Source organism: Jaculus jaculus, chromosome 2 (assembly GCF_020740685.1).
Source record: "Jaculus jaculus isolate mJacJac1 chromosome 2, mJacJac1.mat.Y.cur, whole genome shotgun sequence".
NCBI lineage: Eukaryota > Metazoa > Chordata > Mammalia > Rodentia > Dipodidae > Jaculus > Jaculus jaculus.
The window spans coordinates 23,525,909-23,543,790 of record NC_059103.1 but is presented as its reverse complement, the minus strand read 5'-3'; the positions used below and the strand labels follow the sequence as shown (position 1 = coordinate 23,543,790).

The 17,882-nt window shown below is 43.0% G+C and overlaps 1 protein-coding gene across 2 annotated transcripts in view; it reads left to right on the top strand.

Annotated features, from left to right (window-relative positions):
• Positions 1–17,882, top strand: part of Myom1 (myomesin 1) — a 167,507-nt gene that overhangs the window by 22,987 nt on the left and 126,638 nt on the right. For both annotated transcript variants that reach the window (XM_004662649.2, XM_004662648.2), the window contains exon 3: positions 13,816–13,959. In XM_004662649.2, coding sequence (XP_004662706.2) covers positions 13,816–13,959 — 144 coding nt within the window. The remainder of the gene's footprint in view (positions 1–13,815; positions 13,960–17,882) is intronic.

Here is a 17,882-nt window from a genome sequence, read left to right as displayed (position 1 = left end):
AGAGAGAGAGAGAGAGAGAGAGAGAGAAGCAGATAAATAGAGAGAATGGGTGTGCCAGGGCCTTCAGCCACTGCAAGCAAACACCAGATGCATGCACTTCCTTGTGCAACAGGCTTACATGGGTCCTGGGGAATCGAACCTGAGTCCTTTGACTTTGCAGGCAAACACCTTAGCCACTAAGCCATCTCTCTGGCCCAAGAGAGACTTTCATTTTTTGGTGTGGATTCAAATTACTGTTTGATATCTTTTCTCCTCAGATAAAGGATTTTCTTTAGCACTGCTTGTTTGCAGCCTGGTCTCAAATAGCCCAGGATGGCTTCAAAGTTGCCATGTAGCCAAGGTTGTCCTATTCTTTTATGTCCACCTCTCAAGTACCGTAATGACAGACACGTACGGCCAAGCCAGGCTTCCTTTAACAGTTCTTGTAAGGAAGTCTGTGTCTGGGCTTATCTTTATGTTACCTTCAGTTTGGGAGGGTAGTTTTGTTGGGTATAGAATTCTTTTCTTTAAAATAAATTAATTATTGGACAGAAGAGAGAGAGAGAAAGAGCCAGACAGAGAGAGAGAGAGAGAGGGAGGGAGGGAGGGAGAGAGGGAAGAAGGGAGAAAGGGAAGGAGAGAGAGAGAGAAAGGGAGGAAGGGAGGGAGGGAGGGAGAGAGAGAGAGAGAGAGAGAGAGAGAGAGAGAGAGAGAGAGAGAGGGAGAGAGGGAGAGAGGGAGAGAGGGAGAGGGAGAGAATGAGTGAGCCAGGACCTCTAGCCATTGCAAACAAACTCCAGATGCACATGACACCTTATACATCTGGTTTTATGTGGGTACTGGGGAATCAAACCCGAGTCCTTAGGCTTTGTAGGCAAGCACCTTAACCACTGAGAAATCTCTGCAGCCCTGATATAGAATTCTTAACTGACATTTTCTTTAGCACCAAAATACAGAATGTCAGTGGTGTCTTTTAAGATGCACTTTTTCTGATGGTAACTTAGCCATTTGTGGTATTGTGATTCCCCTGTATGATAAATCATGTTCTCTTACCACCCTCAAGGTTCTCTCTGGCTTTGGTTTTCCACAGTTTCACTATGATATATCTGAGGGTGTGTCTTCCTTTGTGTGTGACTGACTTGGGTTTGTTGAGGATCTGGGAATCACACGGTAATATTTTTTTTTCATCACATTTGGAAAGTTTTAGGCTATTGTCTCCTTGACTCTAGTTCCCTCCCTTTTTTCTTTTCTCTTCAAGGACTGCTAGGGTCCATGTAGTTGGCATGTGCCACAGGACACTAAAGTTCTTTTAATCTTTCTTTCATCTGCATTGGGTGATTTTTGTGTTTAAGTTCACTAATTCCCTGTTGGTGTGGGTCACAGGTTCCTATTTCCTTATATGTTTCATAATTTTTTTTTAAATTTTTTTTTTATTTGAGAGCGACAGACACAGAGAGAAAGACAGAGGGAGAGAGAGAGAATGGGCACGCCAGGGCTTCCAGCCTCTGCAAACGAACTCCAGATGCGTGCGCTCCCTTGTGCATCTGGCTAACATGGGACCTGGGGAACCGAGCCTCGAACCGGGGTCCTTAGGCTTCACAGGCAAGCGCTTAACCACTAAGCCATCTCTCCAGCCCATGTTTCATAATTTTTAAAAATTTTTTGAGAGTGACAGACAGAGAGAGAAAGAGGCAGATAAAGAATGGGAGCACCAAGGCCTCCAAGAACTGCAAACCAACTCCAGATGCATGCACCACCTTGTGCATCTGGCTTACGTGGATCCTAGGAAATACGAGCCTTGAACCAGTGTCCTTAGGCTTCATAGGCAAGCGCTTAACCACTAAGCCATCTCTCCAGCCCCTGCTTCATAATTTTTTTTGTGGTAGGGTATTGCTTTAGTGCAGGCTAGCCTGGAATTCGCTATGTAGTCTCAGGGTGACCTTGAACTCATGGTGATCCACCTAGCTCTACCTCCCAAGTGCTGGGATTAAAGGCATGCACCACCATGCCTGGTTTATGTTTGATCATTTTTTGTTGCTGGAAATGGAACATGTTGTATGATAGCATATCACAATTCTGAATTTCCCCCAAGTACATTGTTAGTGCATTTGCTTTAAGAACCTCTGTATATCTGTGTGTGACTAATGGCATCTCTGCTCAGTTTTGTTTCGTTTTCACGGTTCTTTTTCTCAATTAATTAATTTTCACGAGTATGGAGGTGGTGCACCAGAGTCTCTTGCCACTGCAAACAAATACCCATCCAGCTTTTCATGGGTGGCTGAGGAATTGAAATGGGGTCCTTTAGCTTTGCAATCAAGTGCCTTTGACCTCTGAATCATCTCCTCAGGCCTTGCTTTCAGAATTCTTTTTAAATAGTTTAAGAAATTTATTTTTATTTGTTTATTATTTTGATAGAAAAAGAAGGGGAGAGAGAGAATGCAAATGAACTCCAGATGCGTGCACCCCCCTGTGCATCTGGCTAATGTGATCCTGGGGAATCAAACCTGGGTCATCTCTTCTTGTATTATAATAGCTTTTAAAAATTATTTTTATTTATTTAGTTAGTTAGTTAGAGAAAGGGGTGGGGGAAGAGAAAGAGAGAATGGGCATTCTGGGGCCTTTAGACACTGCAAACAAACTCCAGATGCATGTGCCACCTTGTGCATCTGGCTTATGTGAGTCCTGGGGAATCGAACCTGAGTCCTTTGGCTTTGCAGGCAAATGCTTTAACTGCTAAGCCATCTCTCCAGCCCATTATAATAGTTTTTTGATGAGAGATGTGAATGGACTAGTTAGCTCATAGTGCTGAAATCCTGCCTCTGCATTAGTCATTAAAAAATTATTTTTGTTTGTTTTTTGGGTTTTTCTAGGTAGGATCTCACTCTAGCCCAGGATGACCTGGAATTAGTCTCAGGCTGGCCTCAGACTCAATCCTTCTACCTCAGCCTCCCAAGTGCTAGGACTAAAGGCATGTGCCACCATGCCCAGCTGCATTAGTCAATTTTTTTTTCAAAGTAGGGTTTCGCTATAGCCCAGGCTGACCTGGAATTCACTATGCAGTCTCAGGGTGCCCTTCAATTCACATGATCCTCCTACCTTTGCCTCCCAAGTGCTGGGATTAAAGGCATGAGCCACCATGCCTGGCTTTTAGTCAATTTTTAAAATTAAAATTAAATAATTAATGTGTGTGTGTGTATGTGTACCAGGACCTCTTTTAACTCCAAGTGAATACCAGATGCTTGAGACACTTTTTGTGTGTAGTTTATATAGGTGCCTTGGGAATTGAACCTCAGGCCAGCAGTCTTTGTAAGCAAGTGCCTTTTATGGCTGAGCCATCTTCCCATCCTCATACACTGGCCATTTTTAATGCTCTTCAGCTGATTCTGATATGAAAGCAAGGTTAAGAGTCACTGAGGGACTGGAGAGATAATTTAGCGGTTAAGGCGCTTGCCTGCAGAGCCAAAGGACCCAGGTTTGATTCCCCAGTACCCATGTAAGCCAGATGCACAAGATGGAACATGCATCTAGAGTTCATTTGCATTGGCTATAAGCCCTGGTGTCCCCATTTTTTAATCTCTCTCTCAAATAAATAAATAAAAATAAAATATTAAAAGAAAGAATCAGACTGGAGAGATGGCTTAGCAGTTAAGGTGCTTGCTAGAAAGCCCAAGGACCCATGTTCATTCTCTCTCCAGGTCCCACATAAGCCAGATGCACAAAGGTGAGGCAAGTGCAAGGTCACACATGCCCACTAGGTAGTGCAAGTGTCTGGAGTTGGATTGCAGTGGCTGAGACCCTGGCATGCCAATTCTCTCTGTCTCCCTGTGTCTGTCTCTCTTTCTCTCTCTCACTCATTCTAAAATAAAAATAAAAATAAAAAACGAATCACTGAGGAATGATATGATTGCAAGAGGAGGAATCTTTATTTCATTTCATTTTATTTACTCAAGAAAGAGAGAGAGAAAGAGAGAGGGAGAGAATGGGCGCACCAGGGCCTTAAGTAATTGTAAACAAAATCCATGCATCTGGTTTAAGTGGGTCCTGGGGAATCACACCTGGGTCCTTTGGCTTTGCAGGCAAATGCCTTAGTCACTAAGCCATCTCTCCAGTCCAAGAGGAGGAGTCCTGATTCCACCTCATTCATTCAGTGTCTGTTGGACAATGTTAAGCACGGATACAGCGTGGAGGCTCCACAAGTAACCGGGGTCCTCCTGCGTTAGTAGGCACAGGCAGTAGGAAGGACACGAGCCCGGATGGTGGGTGACACTGAGCTGGGGGGCAAAGGCAGCAGGGATGACGACCATGCTGCATCATTTTTCTAAGATGTGTGGATAGGATGTCGGAGTATTTTCAGAAACAAGCACAGCCACCAAGCAGACCCACACGTTTTCCACTGGGGAAACTTAAAACAACTTCTCAAAGTCTTGTGATGATTATAAACATGGTTTCAAGTGACTACATTTTAATATCTGTTGCTTAACGAATTTTTAGGCGTTATTTTGATCCTGACTGTAATGATTTCATAATCTCAATTCATGATTTAGGAAGAAAAAAAAATGAACATCAGAGTAATTATGGGCAATATGATATAGTGTTCTAATCTCCAAAGTGGGCAGTCCTCAAAGGCAAGTTGGAAAGATACAGGGAGAAATAATTGCATTTCTTTTTCTTTTTTTTAGTTGATTTTTTTCCCAGTGTTTCATTAAACTAGAGAAATGTATACACAGAACTTATTATACATACATAACTTAATAGTTGTGGATGAAGAGTATCAGTTATGAAAGTTGGAGACCACTGATGTAGTAGAGAAAGAACTAATCTGAGAATCAAGAAGACTTGAGTGCTAATCCTGAGTCAGCTATGAGCTTGATGTGTGAACATGAATGAGCCACTTACATTGACTTGCCAGGCTTTGCTTTCTACATCTGGAAAATGAGTCTGTTGTAATAAGTATCCTTGAGATCTTTTAAACTCTTGGATTCTCTTGCTTTCCTTTGCTATGAAGTTGTATGTGCAAGAAGGCTATGTGGTTTTGGTTTGCTATTTTCTTTTATTTGATTTGAGACAGTCTTACTATGTGACCCTATCTGGGCTGGAACTTAATACATAGATAAGGTTGGCCTTGAATTTGTGGTGATTCTCCTGCCTTTTCCTCCACAGTGCTGGGATTATGGTCACATGCCAGCCACCATGCCCAATTTGAAAGGCGATACTTTTATTCCTTTTTTTGTTTATTTTTATTTATTTATTTGAAAGTGATGGACAGAGAAAGAGGCAGAGAGAGAGAGAGAGAGAGAGAGGGAGAGAATGGGCGCTCCAGGGCCTCTGGCCACTGCAAACAAACTCCAGATGTGTGTGAACCCTTGCGCATCTGGCTAACGTGGGTCCTGGGGAATCGAGCCTTGAACTGGGGTCCTTAGGCTTCACAGGCAAGTGCTTAATCACTAAGCAATCTCTCCAGCCCCAATACTTTTATTCTTTTGCATTTGAAGTAGATGCAGGTGTCAGCCCACTCATGAGTTCCTAGAATATTCCCAGAAAGTACATTCTGGCCTTTGAGTCCATACCTTCTCCATGGTTCTGCTGGCCTTTGATGTGATAATGTCTTACACACTGCGATATTTACTTAAAATCTGAAAAGGGAATAGGGCATGGTGGTACACACCTTTAATCCCAGCATTCAGGAGACAGAAGTAGGAGGATTGCTGTGAGTTCGAGGCCACCCTGATGCTACATAGAAAATTCCAGGTCAGCCTGGGCTAGAGTGAGACCCTACTTTGAAAAAAAAAATCTGGAAATGGTAGATATATTAACAGAAGATATGACATAATCAGTCACAGAGTACAAAAAGATGACCCTAGGCATAGTTACAGTGTGTTGGTTTGAATGAGAGATCTCCCATAGCCTTGTGTGTTTTGAATACTTGGTCCCCAGCTGGTGGCAATTTGGAAGGTGGTACCTTGCTAGAGAAGGTATTGCTGGGAGCAGGTTTTAGGGAATCCCAGCTCCCCCTTGCCAGAGATTAGCTCACTTTTGCTGCTTCCTAGCTGATGTGACAAGATGTGATGCCCAGCCTCAGCTCTACCCTACGACCTCCACCACGACGAAACTTCCCCTGAAGACTGTAAGCCACCGTGAACCCTTTCTCCCGTCAGCTCCTTTTGGTGTTTTGTCCCGAAACAAGAGGAAACTGCAACAGACAGACAGATACAAGGGTGTGAAGATTTGATTTGTCTTGATCAACTGAAATTCAGAAAGTTTCCAGATCTAAGCTGAGTACACAAAGAATAGTCAACACAGTTTTAATAGGCAAAATACCTATACACAGCTCTATAAATGTTAGGGTTAGTAAAAACTGATTTCTTAGAGAGAATTATTTCCAAAATTTAGGTACAACTAAAATCCCAAGAGGTTAATAAGCCCTTATTTAGCTTTTGGGGTTAAAGAAATTTAAAATCTTCACATTTTATTGAACTCCTCTAAAACATTATTCAACTTTAAAATTTGATAATATAAGGTATTAGTGTGAATGGATCATAACAACATTGACTCCTGGTAGTTTCTTTTCAAGCAGTTACACTTGTGGTTTCGTAGTTTGTTAAAACTTCATGTTCCTGGTCCAATTTTGTTCTCTAGCTTCAATAAACAACTGGAAGCTCGGCATGGTGGTACATGCCATTAAGCCTAACACATGGGAGAGGGAGGTAAGAGGATCACCATGAGTTTAAGTCTAGCCTAGGCGACATAGAAAGACCCTATCTCAGCCAGGGGTGGTGGCACAAGCCTTTACTCCCAGCATTCAGGAATGGGGGAGAGGTGGTAGGAAGGAGGATCGCAGTGAGTTCAAGGCCACCCTGAGACTACATTGTGAATCCCAGGTCAACCGGGACTAAAGTGAAACCCTACCTAAAAAAAAAAGACCTTATCACAATAAATAGATAAATAAATAAATAAATAGGGCTTAGAGTTATCTCAGTGGATTAAACACTCACCACTCATGCCTGAATGCCTGAGTTCAGTTCCTAGACCCCATGTGAAAAGTCATGGCAGGCTTCTGTAATCCCCTCACACTGATTATGAGATGGGAGGCAGAGACAGGAGAATTTTCCAGAAGCTCCCAGCAAGTGCAGCAAAGAACAAGGGAGATGAATCTCAAATGAGGTGGAAGGGTGAGGTCCAACCCCCCAAACTGTCCTCTGACTTCCACATGTGCACTGGGGCACATATGCACCACACGCACACACACTCCATATACATACAAAAATAATTTTTAATTTGTTTTGAGGTAGGGTCTTGTTCTAGCCCAGGCTGATCTGGAATTCGCTCTGTAGTCTCAGGCTAGCCTTGAACTCACAGTGATCCTCCTACCTCTGCCTCCCAAGTGTTGGGATGATTAAAGGTGTGAGTTACCACGTCCGACATTTTTAATTCTTTGAATGGTAAATAGTTTGGCATTACTAAATCATCTATTCATATAGTATTTGACTACTTTAGGGGGCTAGGAGCTGGCTTAGTGGATAAAGCTCTTGCTGCTCCAGCCTGAGTGCCTGAGTTCAGTCCCCAGACCTCACGTTAAACACAAAAATGCTGGAAGCCATAGTAGGCTTCTGTCATCCCAGCACACTGACGAGACATGGGAGGTGGAGATGGGAGAATTTCCCAGAAGCTTGAAGTCCTCTGTGAGCTCAATGAAGAACAGCTTAAACCAGAGATAGAGATAGACAGATGACAGATGATAGATAGATAGATAGATAGATAGACAGACAGATAGATAGATAGAGAAAGAAAGAAGCTCTGCCTCAGAGAAGGTGAAAGGCAAGGACTGACACCCCAAAATTGTCCTCTGGCCTCCACATGCATGCTGTGGCATGTGCATGCCCACACTCACACATGAACACACACACACACAAACACGTGCACACACATGTACATAAAAATGTGCTACCTCATACACACTCTATAAGGCATCAGTAACTCAAACTTCAGAAAGCATAACAAAGGTAGAGATATTGTGTTTCCTAAATAATATTATATAGCGACATAATACTTAAAAAACTGTATTTTGCACATGCGTGTGCACCCACCAGGATCTCCTGCCGCTGCAAATGAACTCCAGATGCATGTGCCACTCTTTGCATACAGCTGTACATGGGGGCTGGAGAATCGAAACTGGGCCGGCAGGCTTTGTAAACAAGTGCCTTTAACCACTGGGCCATCTCCCCAGCTCTAGCATAATACTTCTGATGACTCTTGTTCAGAATAAAATATGAAATGGAAGTTAACAATGGCCCCATGCATCTTTAGCACTAAATTCAACCATTAAAACTCAGATGCTGGGATAGACAGATGGATCAGTGGGTAAAGTACTTGCTATGCAGGCACAAGGACCTGAGTTCAGATCCCCTGGACCAAAATACAATATCCAGCATAGTGACCGCTCCTATAATCCATGGGGAAGAGGAGACAGAAGATCCCAGGTTCAGTGAGAGGCCACGCTACAAAATAACAACAACAGAAAAAAAAATTGGGCTGTAGAGATGTTTAGCGGTTAAGGCACTTGCCTGCAAAGCCAAAGGACCCAGGTTCAATTTCCCAGGACTAAGCCAGATGCACAAGGTGGCACATGCATCTGGAGTTTGTTTCTAGTGGCTGGAGGCCTTGAAATGCCCATTCTCCCCCCGCCCCCACCTCTTTCAAATAAATAAATAAAAATAAAAATTTTTAAAAGAAGTTCAGAGAGTGAGTGAGGAAGACATCCAGTATTTATCTCTGGTTGCCACATGTACACACAGGTCTGCTCAAGCACATATAAACATACCCACACACCACACACAAGCACACATTTTTTTTTTTTTAAAACAACCTCTCAGCTATAATTCACCTGTGAGAATGGAATAAATTATTTTGGGGGACATGTTCTGTGTAATAACTTACATCCTTTTAAATATCTGTCTTACAGAAAAAGTGACAGATGAGAGCTGGGTGTGGTGGTGCACGCCTTTAATCCCATTACTCGGGAGGCAGAAGTAGGAGGATCGCTGTGAGTGAGTTCAAGGCCAGCCTGAGATTACATAGTGAATTCCAGGTCAGCCTGGGCCAGAGCAAGACCCTACCTCAAAACAAACAGAAAAAAAAAAAAAGTAACAGGGAAGAGCAACATAATAAAAGGATGACATGTCATAACTATTTGGGTGTCAACACACATTGAAAAAATGGACTTATATGTATAAGACTGTAGATACAAGAATGAAAGAAAATAATGTAAAAACAGAAAAGTAGAAAATGTGAAAGTTCAGTTGCTCTCCCAATAAGGAAAGCAATGAAACTTGCGATCCCATAGTTTCTGGTACAGTGACGGCATAAAGGGGGTGTTGGGGGGGGGAATGCCATTTTAAACCCAGATTACAAAAGCACTGACTGTACTTTGTGACCTGGCGGGAGCGCAGCATCCCGTCTGCTACAGCCTGGGACAGCCACCCGGGGACAAACTGAACTCTGGCTTCCCACTGGAAACCAACCCGCCAGCCTGACAAGGTTCTAACCTTTAGATTTGATGCTGGCTAGAGAAACTCCTCCCCCTGGAGTGGCATATGCCGAGGAAGCTTGCCACTTCCGTGTGCCCACTCTGGAGGCTCCAAAGAAAGAGCCCACCCTGCACCCCCAGACCCAGAGCCCTAGGCCCATTGGGAGTCCTTGAGACTCTTACCGTTCAGCACAGCACACTTTTCTTGCATTACCCCTCATTCATTTAGTATTGTGCGTATTTGTGGCCTGTGTTCAGCTTTTACTGTTGGTGTGTATTTGTTCACGTGTGTGTGAGTGATGGTGGGCTCATGTGTGCCACAGTGCACATGTGGAGGTCAAAAGACAACTGTATCTTCCACTTATCTTCCACTTTGTTTGAAGGGGTGAATTGTTCACTGCGACCCCCACCCTCCACCTCCCCCACCCCTCCTCCCACCCCAACCAGGTTAGCTAGCCCACAAGCTTCCAGAAAATTCTTTTGTCATAGCCTCCCTTCTCAGATGCCCTCCGCAGCACCCAGCTTTTTTGTTATTGTTGTTTTGTTTTGTTATTTTGGGTTTTGTTTTTTGAGGTAGGGTCTCACTCTAGCCCAGGCTGACCTGGAATTCCCTCTGTATTCTCAGGGTGGCCTCAAACTCACAGCAATCCTCCTACCTCTGTCTCCCGAGTGCTGGGACTAAAGGCATGCAGTACCATACCTGGTTTGTTTGGTTTTTTTTTGTTTGGTTTGTATTGTAGATAGGGTCTCACTCTAGTTTAGGCTGACCTGGAATTCACTATGTAGTCTCAGGCTGGCCCTGAACTCATGGCGATCCTCCTACCTCAGCCTCCCCAGTGCTGGGATTAAAGGCGTGCGGCATCCAGCTTTTACAGGGCTCTGAGGATCTGAACTCAAGTACTCAATACTTGTTTTATCCACTGAGCCATCTCCCCAGTCCACGTTCTGCTTTCTTAAAAATAATTTTATTTGGGCTGGAGAGATGGCTTAGCAGTTAAGGCACTTGCCTGCAAAGCCAAAGCCTCCAGGTTCAAATCCCCAGGACCCACATTAAGCCAGGTACACAAGGAGGCGCATGTGTCGGGAGGCGCATGTGCCGCTGGAATCCCTGGTGCACCCATTCTCTCTCTACCTGCCCCCTTTCTTTATCTCCCTCTCTAATAAATTAAAAAATAAAAAATCTTTAAAAAATTTAAAAAATAATTTTATTTATTTGAGAGCGAGAGAGAGAGAGACAGAGAGAGAACGGGCGCACCAGGACCTTCAGTGGTGAACTCCAGTCACATGTGCGGCCTTGAGCATCTGGTTTACATGGGTTCTGAGGAATGGAACCTGGGTCCTTTGGCTTTGTAGACAAATGTCTTAACTGGTAAGCCATCCCTCCAGCCCAACATTCTGTATGTGATGTAGGAAATCCCCTGTGTTCTTCCAAATGGTTTTCAAGGACTGGGTGATGATAATCACCGTTGGATTTCACCTGGACAGCCTGGCGTTTCCCATGGCCTGTCGCTTTACATGCTTTGCTTTCTTTTTAAGAACAGGGCAGGGCTGGAGGGATGCCTTAATGGTTAAGGCATTTACCTGCAAAGCCAAAGGACCCAGGTTCGATTTACCAGGACCTACGTAAGCCAGATGGGGGTGCACACATCTGGAGTTCATTTGCAGTGGCTGGAGGTCCTGGCATGCCCACTCTCTCTCTTAATAAATAAATAAAATATATTTTAAAAATATTTTGTAAAAAAGGACAGGAGCTTTAAAAATATTGTTTTCTTGGGGGCTTGGAATATGACTCAGCAGTTGAACACTCTTGCTTGCAAAGTCTGCCAGTCAAGGGTCTATTCCCAAGCCACCCATGTAAGCCAGACACAAAAAGTGGTGCAAGCCACTGGTGTTTATTTGCAGCAGCAAGAGGCCCTGGTGCTCCCACACACATGAGCATTTAAATAAATAAATAATTTAAAAAACAGGTTTCCTTTAGAGTAGTTTCCACTTTATATTGTCCCCATCTAGCCTTCTGTTGTTAACATCTTCCATCACCACGGGCACCAGGGGCTTTTCATCCTGCACACACACACTCAACCCGGGACGTCCATGAACTCAAGTTTAGGCCACTTTCTCGTTTGCATAAAAATGTATTTTTAAGGAATTATTTTAATTTTTTTTATTGATGAGAGAGAAAGAGAGGCAGACAGAGAGAGAATGAGCACTCCAGGGCCTCCAGTCGCTACATGAACTCCAGATGCATGCCCCACCTTGTGCATCTAGCTTACATGGACCCCGGGGAATTGAACCTGGGTCCTTTGGCTTTGCAGGCAAATGCCTTAACTACTAAGCCATCCCTCCAGCCCTGTTCTGTTTTATTTAACAACTGCATAGTTTGAGACTATATTTCCATTTTGTCAGTGACCTTCTCCACAGTCTCTGCCCTCATACTGATGCCCTCCTCTGTACACATTTGCCCAGTGGGCATGGGCAGACAGGACTGACCCACAAATCTTTATCACAATGTGTCACTTGACACCACATGTCACATACTATTTTAATACCATGTTTTTTAAATTTTTTAAAAAATATTTTATTTTTATTTATTTATTTGAGAGAGAGATACAGAAATAGGCAGCTAGAGAGAAAGAATGGGCTGTCCAGGGCCTCCAGCCACCCCAAACAAACTCCAGATGCATGCACCCCCTTGTGCATCTGGCTTATATGGGTCCTGGGGAGTCAAACCTGAGTCCTTTGGCTTTGCAGGTAAGTGCCTTAACCTCTAAGCCCCAATGCCATGTTTTGATGAGCCCTTCAAATGCAGAAATCTGTGAACAGGAAGCACAAGAAGGTCACACACATGCACACCTCACATATACATGCAAAACAACAACAAACAACTATATGCTTGCTCAAGGCCCTGGGTTCTATCCCCAACACTTCAAAAACAAACAAACATATATTGATGTAGACTGCCTAACTTTTAAACACCAACAACCATCAAGGATATTTGGAAAGTCAAAGCAATGACATTACTAGTACCATCTATATAGAGTGCATTTATGTACTTGAGACCTTTCTAACTCCACTTTAATCCTAAAGACAAAAGATAATAATGTTTGAAATCCAAGGTTCTGGAAAAATTCCCCTAAGTTATATCTTCCTTTTATGAGCATTTTGGGTATCTTTTTTTTTTTTTAAATATTTTTATATTTATTTCAGAGAGAAGGAGGAGGGGGGGAGAGAGAGGCAGATAGAGAATGGGCACGCCAGGGCCTCCAGCCACTGCAAACAAACTCTAGACATATGTACCATCTTGTGCATCTGGCTTACATGGGTCCTGGGGAATCAAACCTAGGTCCTTTGGCTTTGTAGGCAAATGCCTTAACCACTGAGCCATTTCTCCAGCCCCATTTTGGGTATCTTAAATGCACTTTCTTATTTCTTTTTAAAATTTTATTTGCTTTTTCCATTTTTTAAAATACCTAAGTGATTTTGTTACTTTTTCCATTTTTGACATTTTCACACATGTATATAATGTATTTTGATCTTATTCCCCCCAATTGCCCTTTCTTATCCTCCTCCCCTTTCCACTAACACCCTTTTTCCTTGGTTGTTTTTTTTTTTTTTTTAACCCATTTAGTTAAGTTAGAATTGTTTGTATGTGTGGGAGGTTATTTACTATGGAACAGGTAACAACACTGGCTACACCATTGATGAACCTGATTCCCCTTCTCCCAGCAACCCTTAACTGCCATTAGCTACTGTGGGAGGTCTGGAGTCTCACGTACCCTTTCCTTATATCAATAATGAAGTATTGACAGATGCTGTCCTGTGCTGGAAACCACAGCTGCTATGAGTTCATGAGTGTAATGGCCATACTGTATCCAGAAGAATGTTTGTCTGGCTTTAAAAAAATTTATTTATTTATTTATTTATTTATTTATTTATTTATTTATTTGTCAGAGAAAGAGGGAGAGAGAGAATGGGCACACCAAGGCCTCCAGCCACTGCAAATGAACTCCAGACGTGTGTGCCCCCTGGTCATCTGGTTTATGAGGGTCCTGGGGAATTGAACCCGGGTCCTTTGACTTTGCAGGCAAACACTTTAACCACTAGACAGGCAATCCCTCCAGCTCTTATCTGGCTTTTATTGAGGCAGGGTTTCACTCTCCTCCAGGATAACATGGAGTACATTCTGTAGCCCAGACTAGCCTCAAACTCATAGTGATCCTCCTACCCCAGCCTCCCGACTGCTGGGATTAAAAATGTGAACCACACAGTTTACAGGCACTTTCTGTGACCGTCTAACATTACGGTTCTTATTCCAGACTCACCAATTCCAGTTTGCTGCTGTCAGAAGATTATTCGTCCACATTGAGCCCCAAGACAAAGAGAGCCAAGCAGAGTCTTCTGTCTAGAGAGGAGAAGGAAAACATGCCTGGAGACTACATGGTGCCCATCTTCTCTGGACGGTGGGTGTCCTCTCTTCCTATCCTTCATCATTGCAAGTGGGAAGTCAAAAATGATATTAAGGCCAGGTATAGTGGCTCACACCTTTAATCCAAGCACTCAGGAGGCAGAGGTAGGAGGATTGCCATGAGTTTGAGGCCACCCTGAGACTACATAGTGAATTCCAGGTCACCTGAGCTATACAGTGAGACCCTACCTTGAAAAACCAAATAATAATAATAACATTAACTGAGCACTCATCACATGCAGGTTGAGAAAAGTTGTGGAAGGCTTTGAACCGTCCACTGAGAAAGATGCATTCAGTGAAATGAAGGGATTTTTTTCAGACAGTTCAGTCGTCACGTAGGATACATGATAAAAGAAAGCGAGCTCCTTGTGTGACTAGTCAACCTGAGAAGGAGAGCTTTGGGTGGAGTGACTGGATACTACGCATACTCAGAAGAGAGAGAGCAAAACGAATGGCTCAAAACTATAATTAGGGGCTGGAGAGATGGCTTAGCGGTTAAGGCACTTGCCTGCAAAGCTTAAGGATCCAGGTTTGATTCCCCAGCTCCCACGAAAGCCACATGCACAAGGTGGCACATGCATCTGGAATCCATTTGCAGTGGCTGGAGGCCCTGGCATGACCATTCTCTCTATCTGCCTCGTTCTCTCTCCTTTCTCTCTCTCTCTCTCAAATAAATAAATAAAATATTTTTAAAAATTATAGTATGAAAGTCAGGTATGGTGGCGCTTGCATTTAATTCCAGGACTCAGGAGGCAGAGGTAGGAGGATCATTGTGAGTTTGAGGCCACCCTGAGACTACATAGTGAATTCTAGGTCAGACTGGGCTAAAGTGAGACCCTACCTCAAAAAAAATTATAATATGAAAAGTAAAAGGGACTAGGGATATGGAAGAGGAAAGGAGGAAGAGTGTTAGACTGTCAAAGAGGGATGGATATGACCAAAGTATAATATATGCGTGCATGAAATGTTAAAATGAAGTCCATTACTTTGTATAATTAATGTGTGCTAATAAATTAAAAATTATGTTAAAAAATCTCAAATTTATAAAATGTTGAATGAAACCCAGATGGCACATTTAGGTAGATTAAAAGCATATCAATTGGTAGTGTGGTTTTCATCATTAAGGAAAAAATTAAATCTTAATTTGATTGCCTATTATGTTTGTACAGTGGAAAATAGACTACTGTCTATTTTTAGTTTAACTTCAGACAAAATAATTACCAATTTACGGGTCTATGCAATGCTAATTTTCTTTTTCTTATAAGATTAAAAATATTTTTGCTTATTTCCAAACAAAGAGAAACAAAGAGAGAAAATGGGCACACCAGGGACTCCTGTCACTGCAAATGAACTCCAGATTTATGTGCCACAATGTGCATCTGATTTTATGTGGGTACTGGGAAATCGAACCTGGGCTTTGCAAGCAGTGCCTTTAACTGCTGAGCCATCTCCCCAGCCCTGAAATGCTAATTTTCTATCTTGATGATATGAAGTTTTCTTGGAATGATGATAGTATTCTAGAGTTCTAAAAGGCAACTTGTGTAAGAATCCAAAACAAGGATGGAAGTGGTAGTGTACACCTTTAATTCCAGCACTGGGAAAGTAGAGGTAGGAAAAACACCTACCTCTGTGAGTTCAAGGCCAGCTTGAGACTACAGAGTAAGTTCCAGAACAGCTGGGCTACAATGAGACCCTACCTCAAAAAAAAAAAAAAAAAAAAAAAAAAATCCAAACTAAAGCTCAACAAGAACTTTCTGGCGCTTCTCTTGTTTGTTTCCCTTTGAATGGAAAGGTATTCCCATAGCAAACGAACCTAAATGTACATCCTCATTGAAAGTCAGGGAAGCAATTGGTTACGATGTTTGGTGACCTCTTTCTCTTGCCCTGTGGGTTTCTTTCCACCGCTAACAGTTCCTTTATGAATTGTTTTAAAGACTGGTATATTTTCTCTGAACTCTATTAGAAAGGTAAGGAGGATCAATAACATTTAATTTTTAGCTTGACTGCACTTAGCCCCTTCAGAGCAGATCAATATACAACCGCTATGCATTACAGGCCACAGCAAGGCTGGCGAGGAGAATATTTTGGCTTTTGGGGGTGCACTCAATGGTGGAATGCATGCCTAGAATGTTCAAGGTCCCAGATTTCATCCCCAGCACTGTGTCCCCCAAGGTTATTTAAAAATGACTTCAACTTAGCATTAGCCTAGATGGCATGCCTTGTCGCCTGTGCAGACACGAAATGAAACTTGTCACTCCTAATGTCTTCTTGCACTTTCCCTCCCAGATCATCTTGGGTCTCCAGGCCAGTCTCAATCAAGGATAGTTTATGAAATTAACGGTGTTCAAAGAAAATACAAATCAAAATTGACTTTCAAAGTTTGTTTCCAGTTCTCGATTTCTATATGCATCCTCCTGCTATAATCTATTCCCCCTTCACAATGGTGGAGACACTATTAACAATACCGAGAATAGAAAGAAACGAACATTTGTTGAATGCTAGTCACTAAATCCTTCCTGGGAACATGTGAGCGTAACAACTGTGGGTGCAACAAAATGCACACTAGGTGATTTGCTGGGAGCAGTTTGACCGGTTAGCGGGAGAGTGGAGGTCTGTGCCCATCCATGCCCGCGCGCTTACAGGACTTTGGAAAACGCCCCCGAAAGCGCCTCTTCCTGGAGCGTGTTGTGTTCATTTGTTAATGCGTTACTTCCTATCTCGTTGAAGAGAAAAACAAATACAGGTAGTTATCTCAATAATAGTTTATTTTTAGTTTTTTAAATGTTATAAGCTTTAGTATTTTTTTTTTTTTAAATTTTATGAGAGAGAACAAGAAAGGGAGAGAGAGAGAGAGGACTGGTGCATCAGGGCCCCAGCCACTGTAATCAAACTCCAGACACATGCTCTACCACGTGTGTGTGTGTACGTCACCTTGTGCATCTGGCTTATGTGGGTCCTGGGGAGTCAAACCTGGGTCCTTAGGCTTCTCAGGCAAGCACTTTAACCGTTAAGCCCTCTCTCCAGTCTCAGTAGTAGTTTTGGTTTTTTGGTTTCTTTTTTGGAGGTAAGGTTTCACTCTAGCCCAAGCTGACCTGGAATTCACTATGTAGTCTCAGGGTGGCCTTGAACTCACAGGGATCCTCTTACCTCTACCTCCCGAGTGCTGGGATTAAAGGCATGCGCCACCACACCCTGCTTAGTAATAGGGTTTCAAATGGCAACTTTCAGAGCATTGGGAAGCTTTGAATTTATTTTTACCTTATAGCAATGTCTTGCATAAACATGTGAACACCATATTCTTACTCTTGTGGTTACGTTATCGAAGGATTGTCACCAGCAATCCCTACATTTACTCAAATGAGAGTGCTGTAATCAGCTTCATGTTGATGGGATAAACTTCCAAACCAGACTGTTTACAGAAGGAAGGGGTTATTTGAAGCTTACCATATTTGAAGCCCTGTAATGGTGGAAGAACCTGGCTCCCTTTCACAGGTCCACGCACAGAGAAATACCACCAGCATCACCATAAGCAAGCACACTCCAGGAACCCCAGGCAGGGCTCCAGCCCTCTGCTTACCTTAGGCTGGAAATCCAGGTCGGCCCTGCCCCCAGTTCACCTTAGGGCTGGGACCCAGGATCCACCCATATGGACACCTCCTCCAGCCAGGGAGCTGGAAATCCAAGAAACTTTAATAATAAAACTGAATCTACTGGGGGACATCCATTCAAACTAACACAGAGAGTATTCCTGCTATTAGGATCCAACAACAGTATATTGAGTTCTCACGTGAAATAATTACAGGATTTCTGGGTGATATTGAGTTATTTATAACAGGAGAAATGCAAATGGGCTGGGTATCCTTCTCTCCTCTGAGCTGTGTCACATGTTCACTATGCAAGGGGGTAAGCACTTCTGCC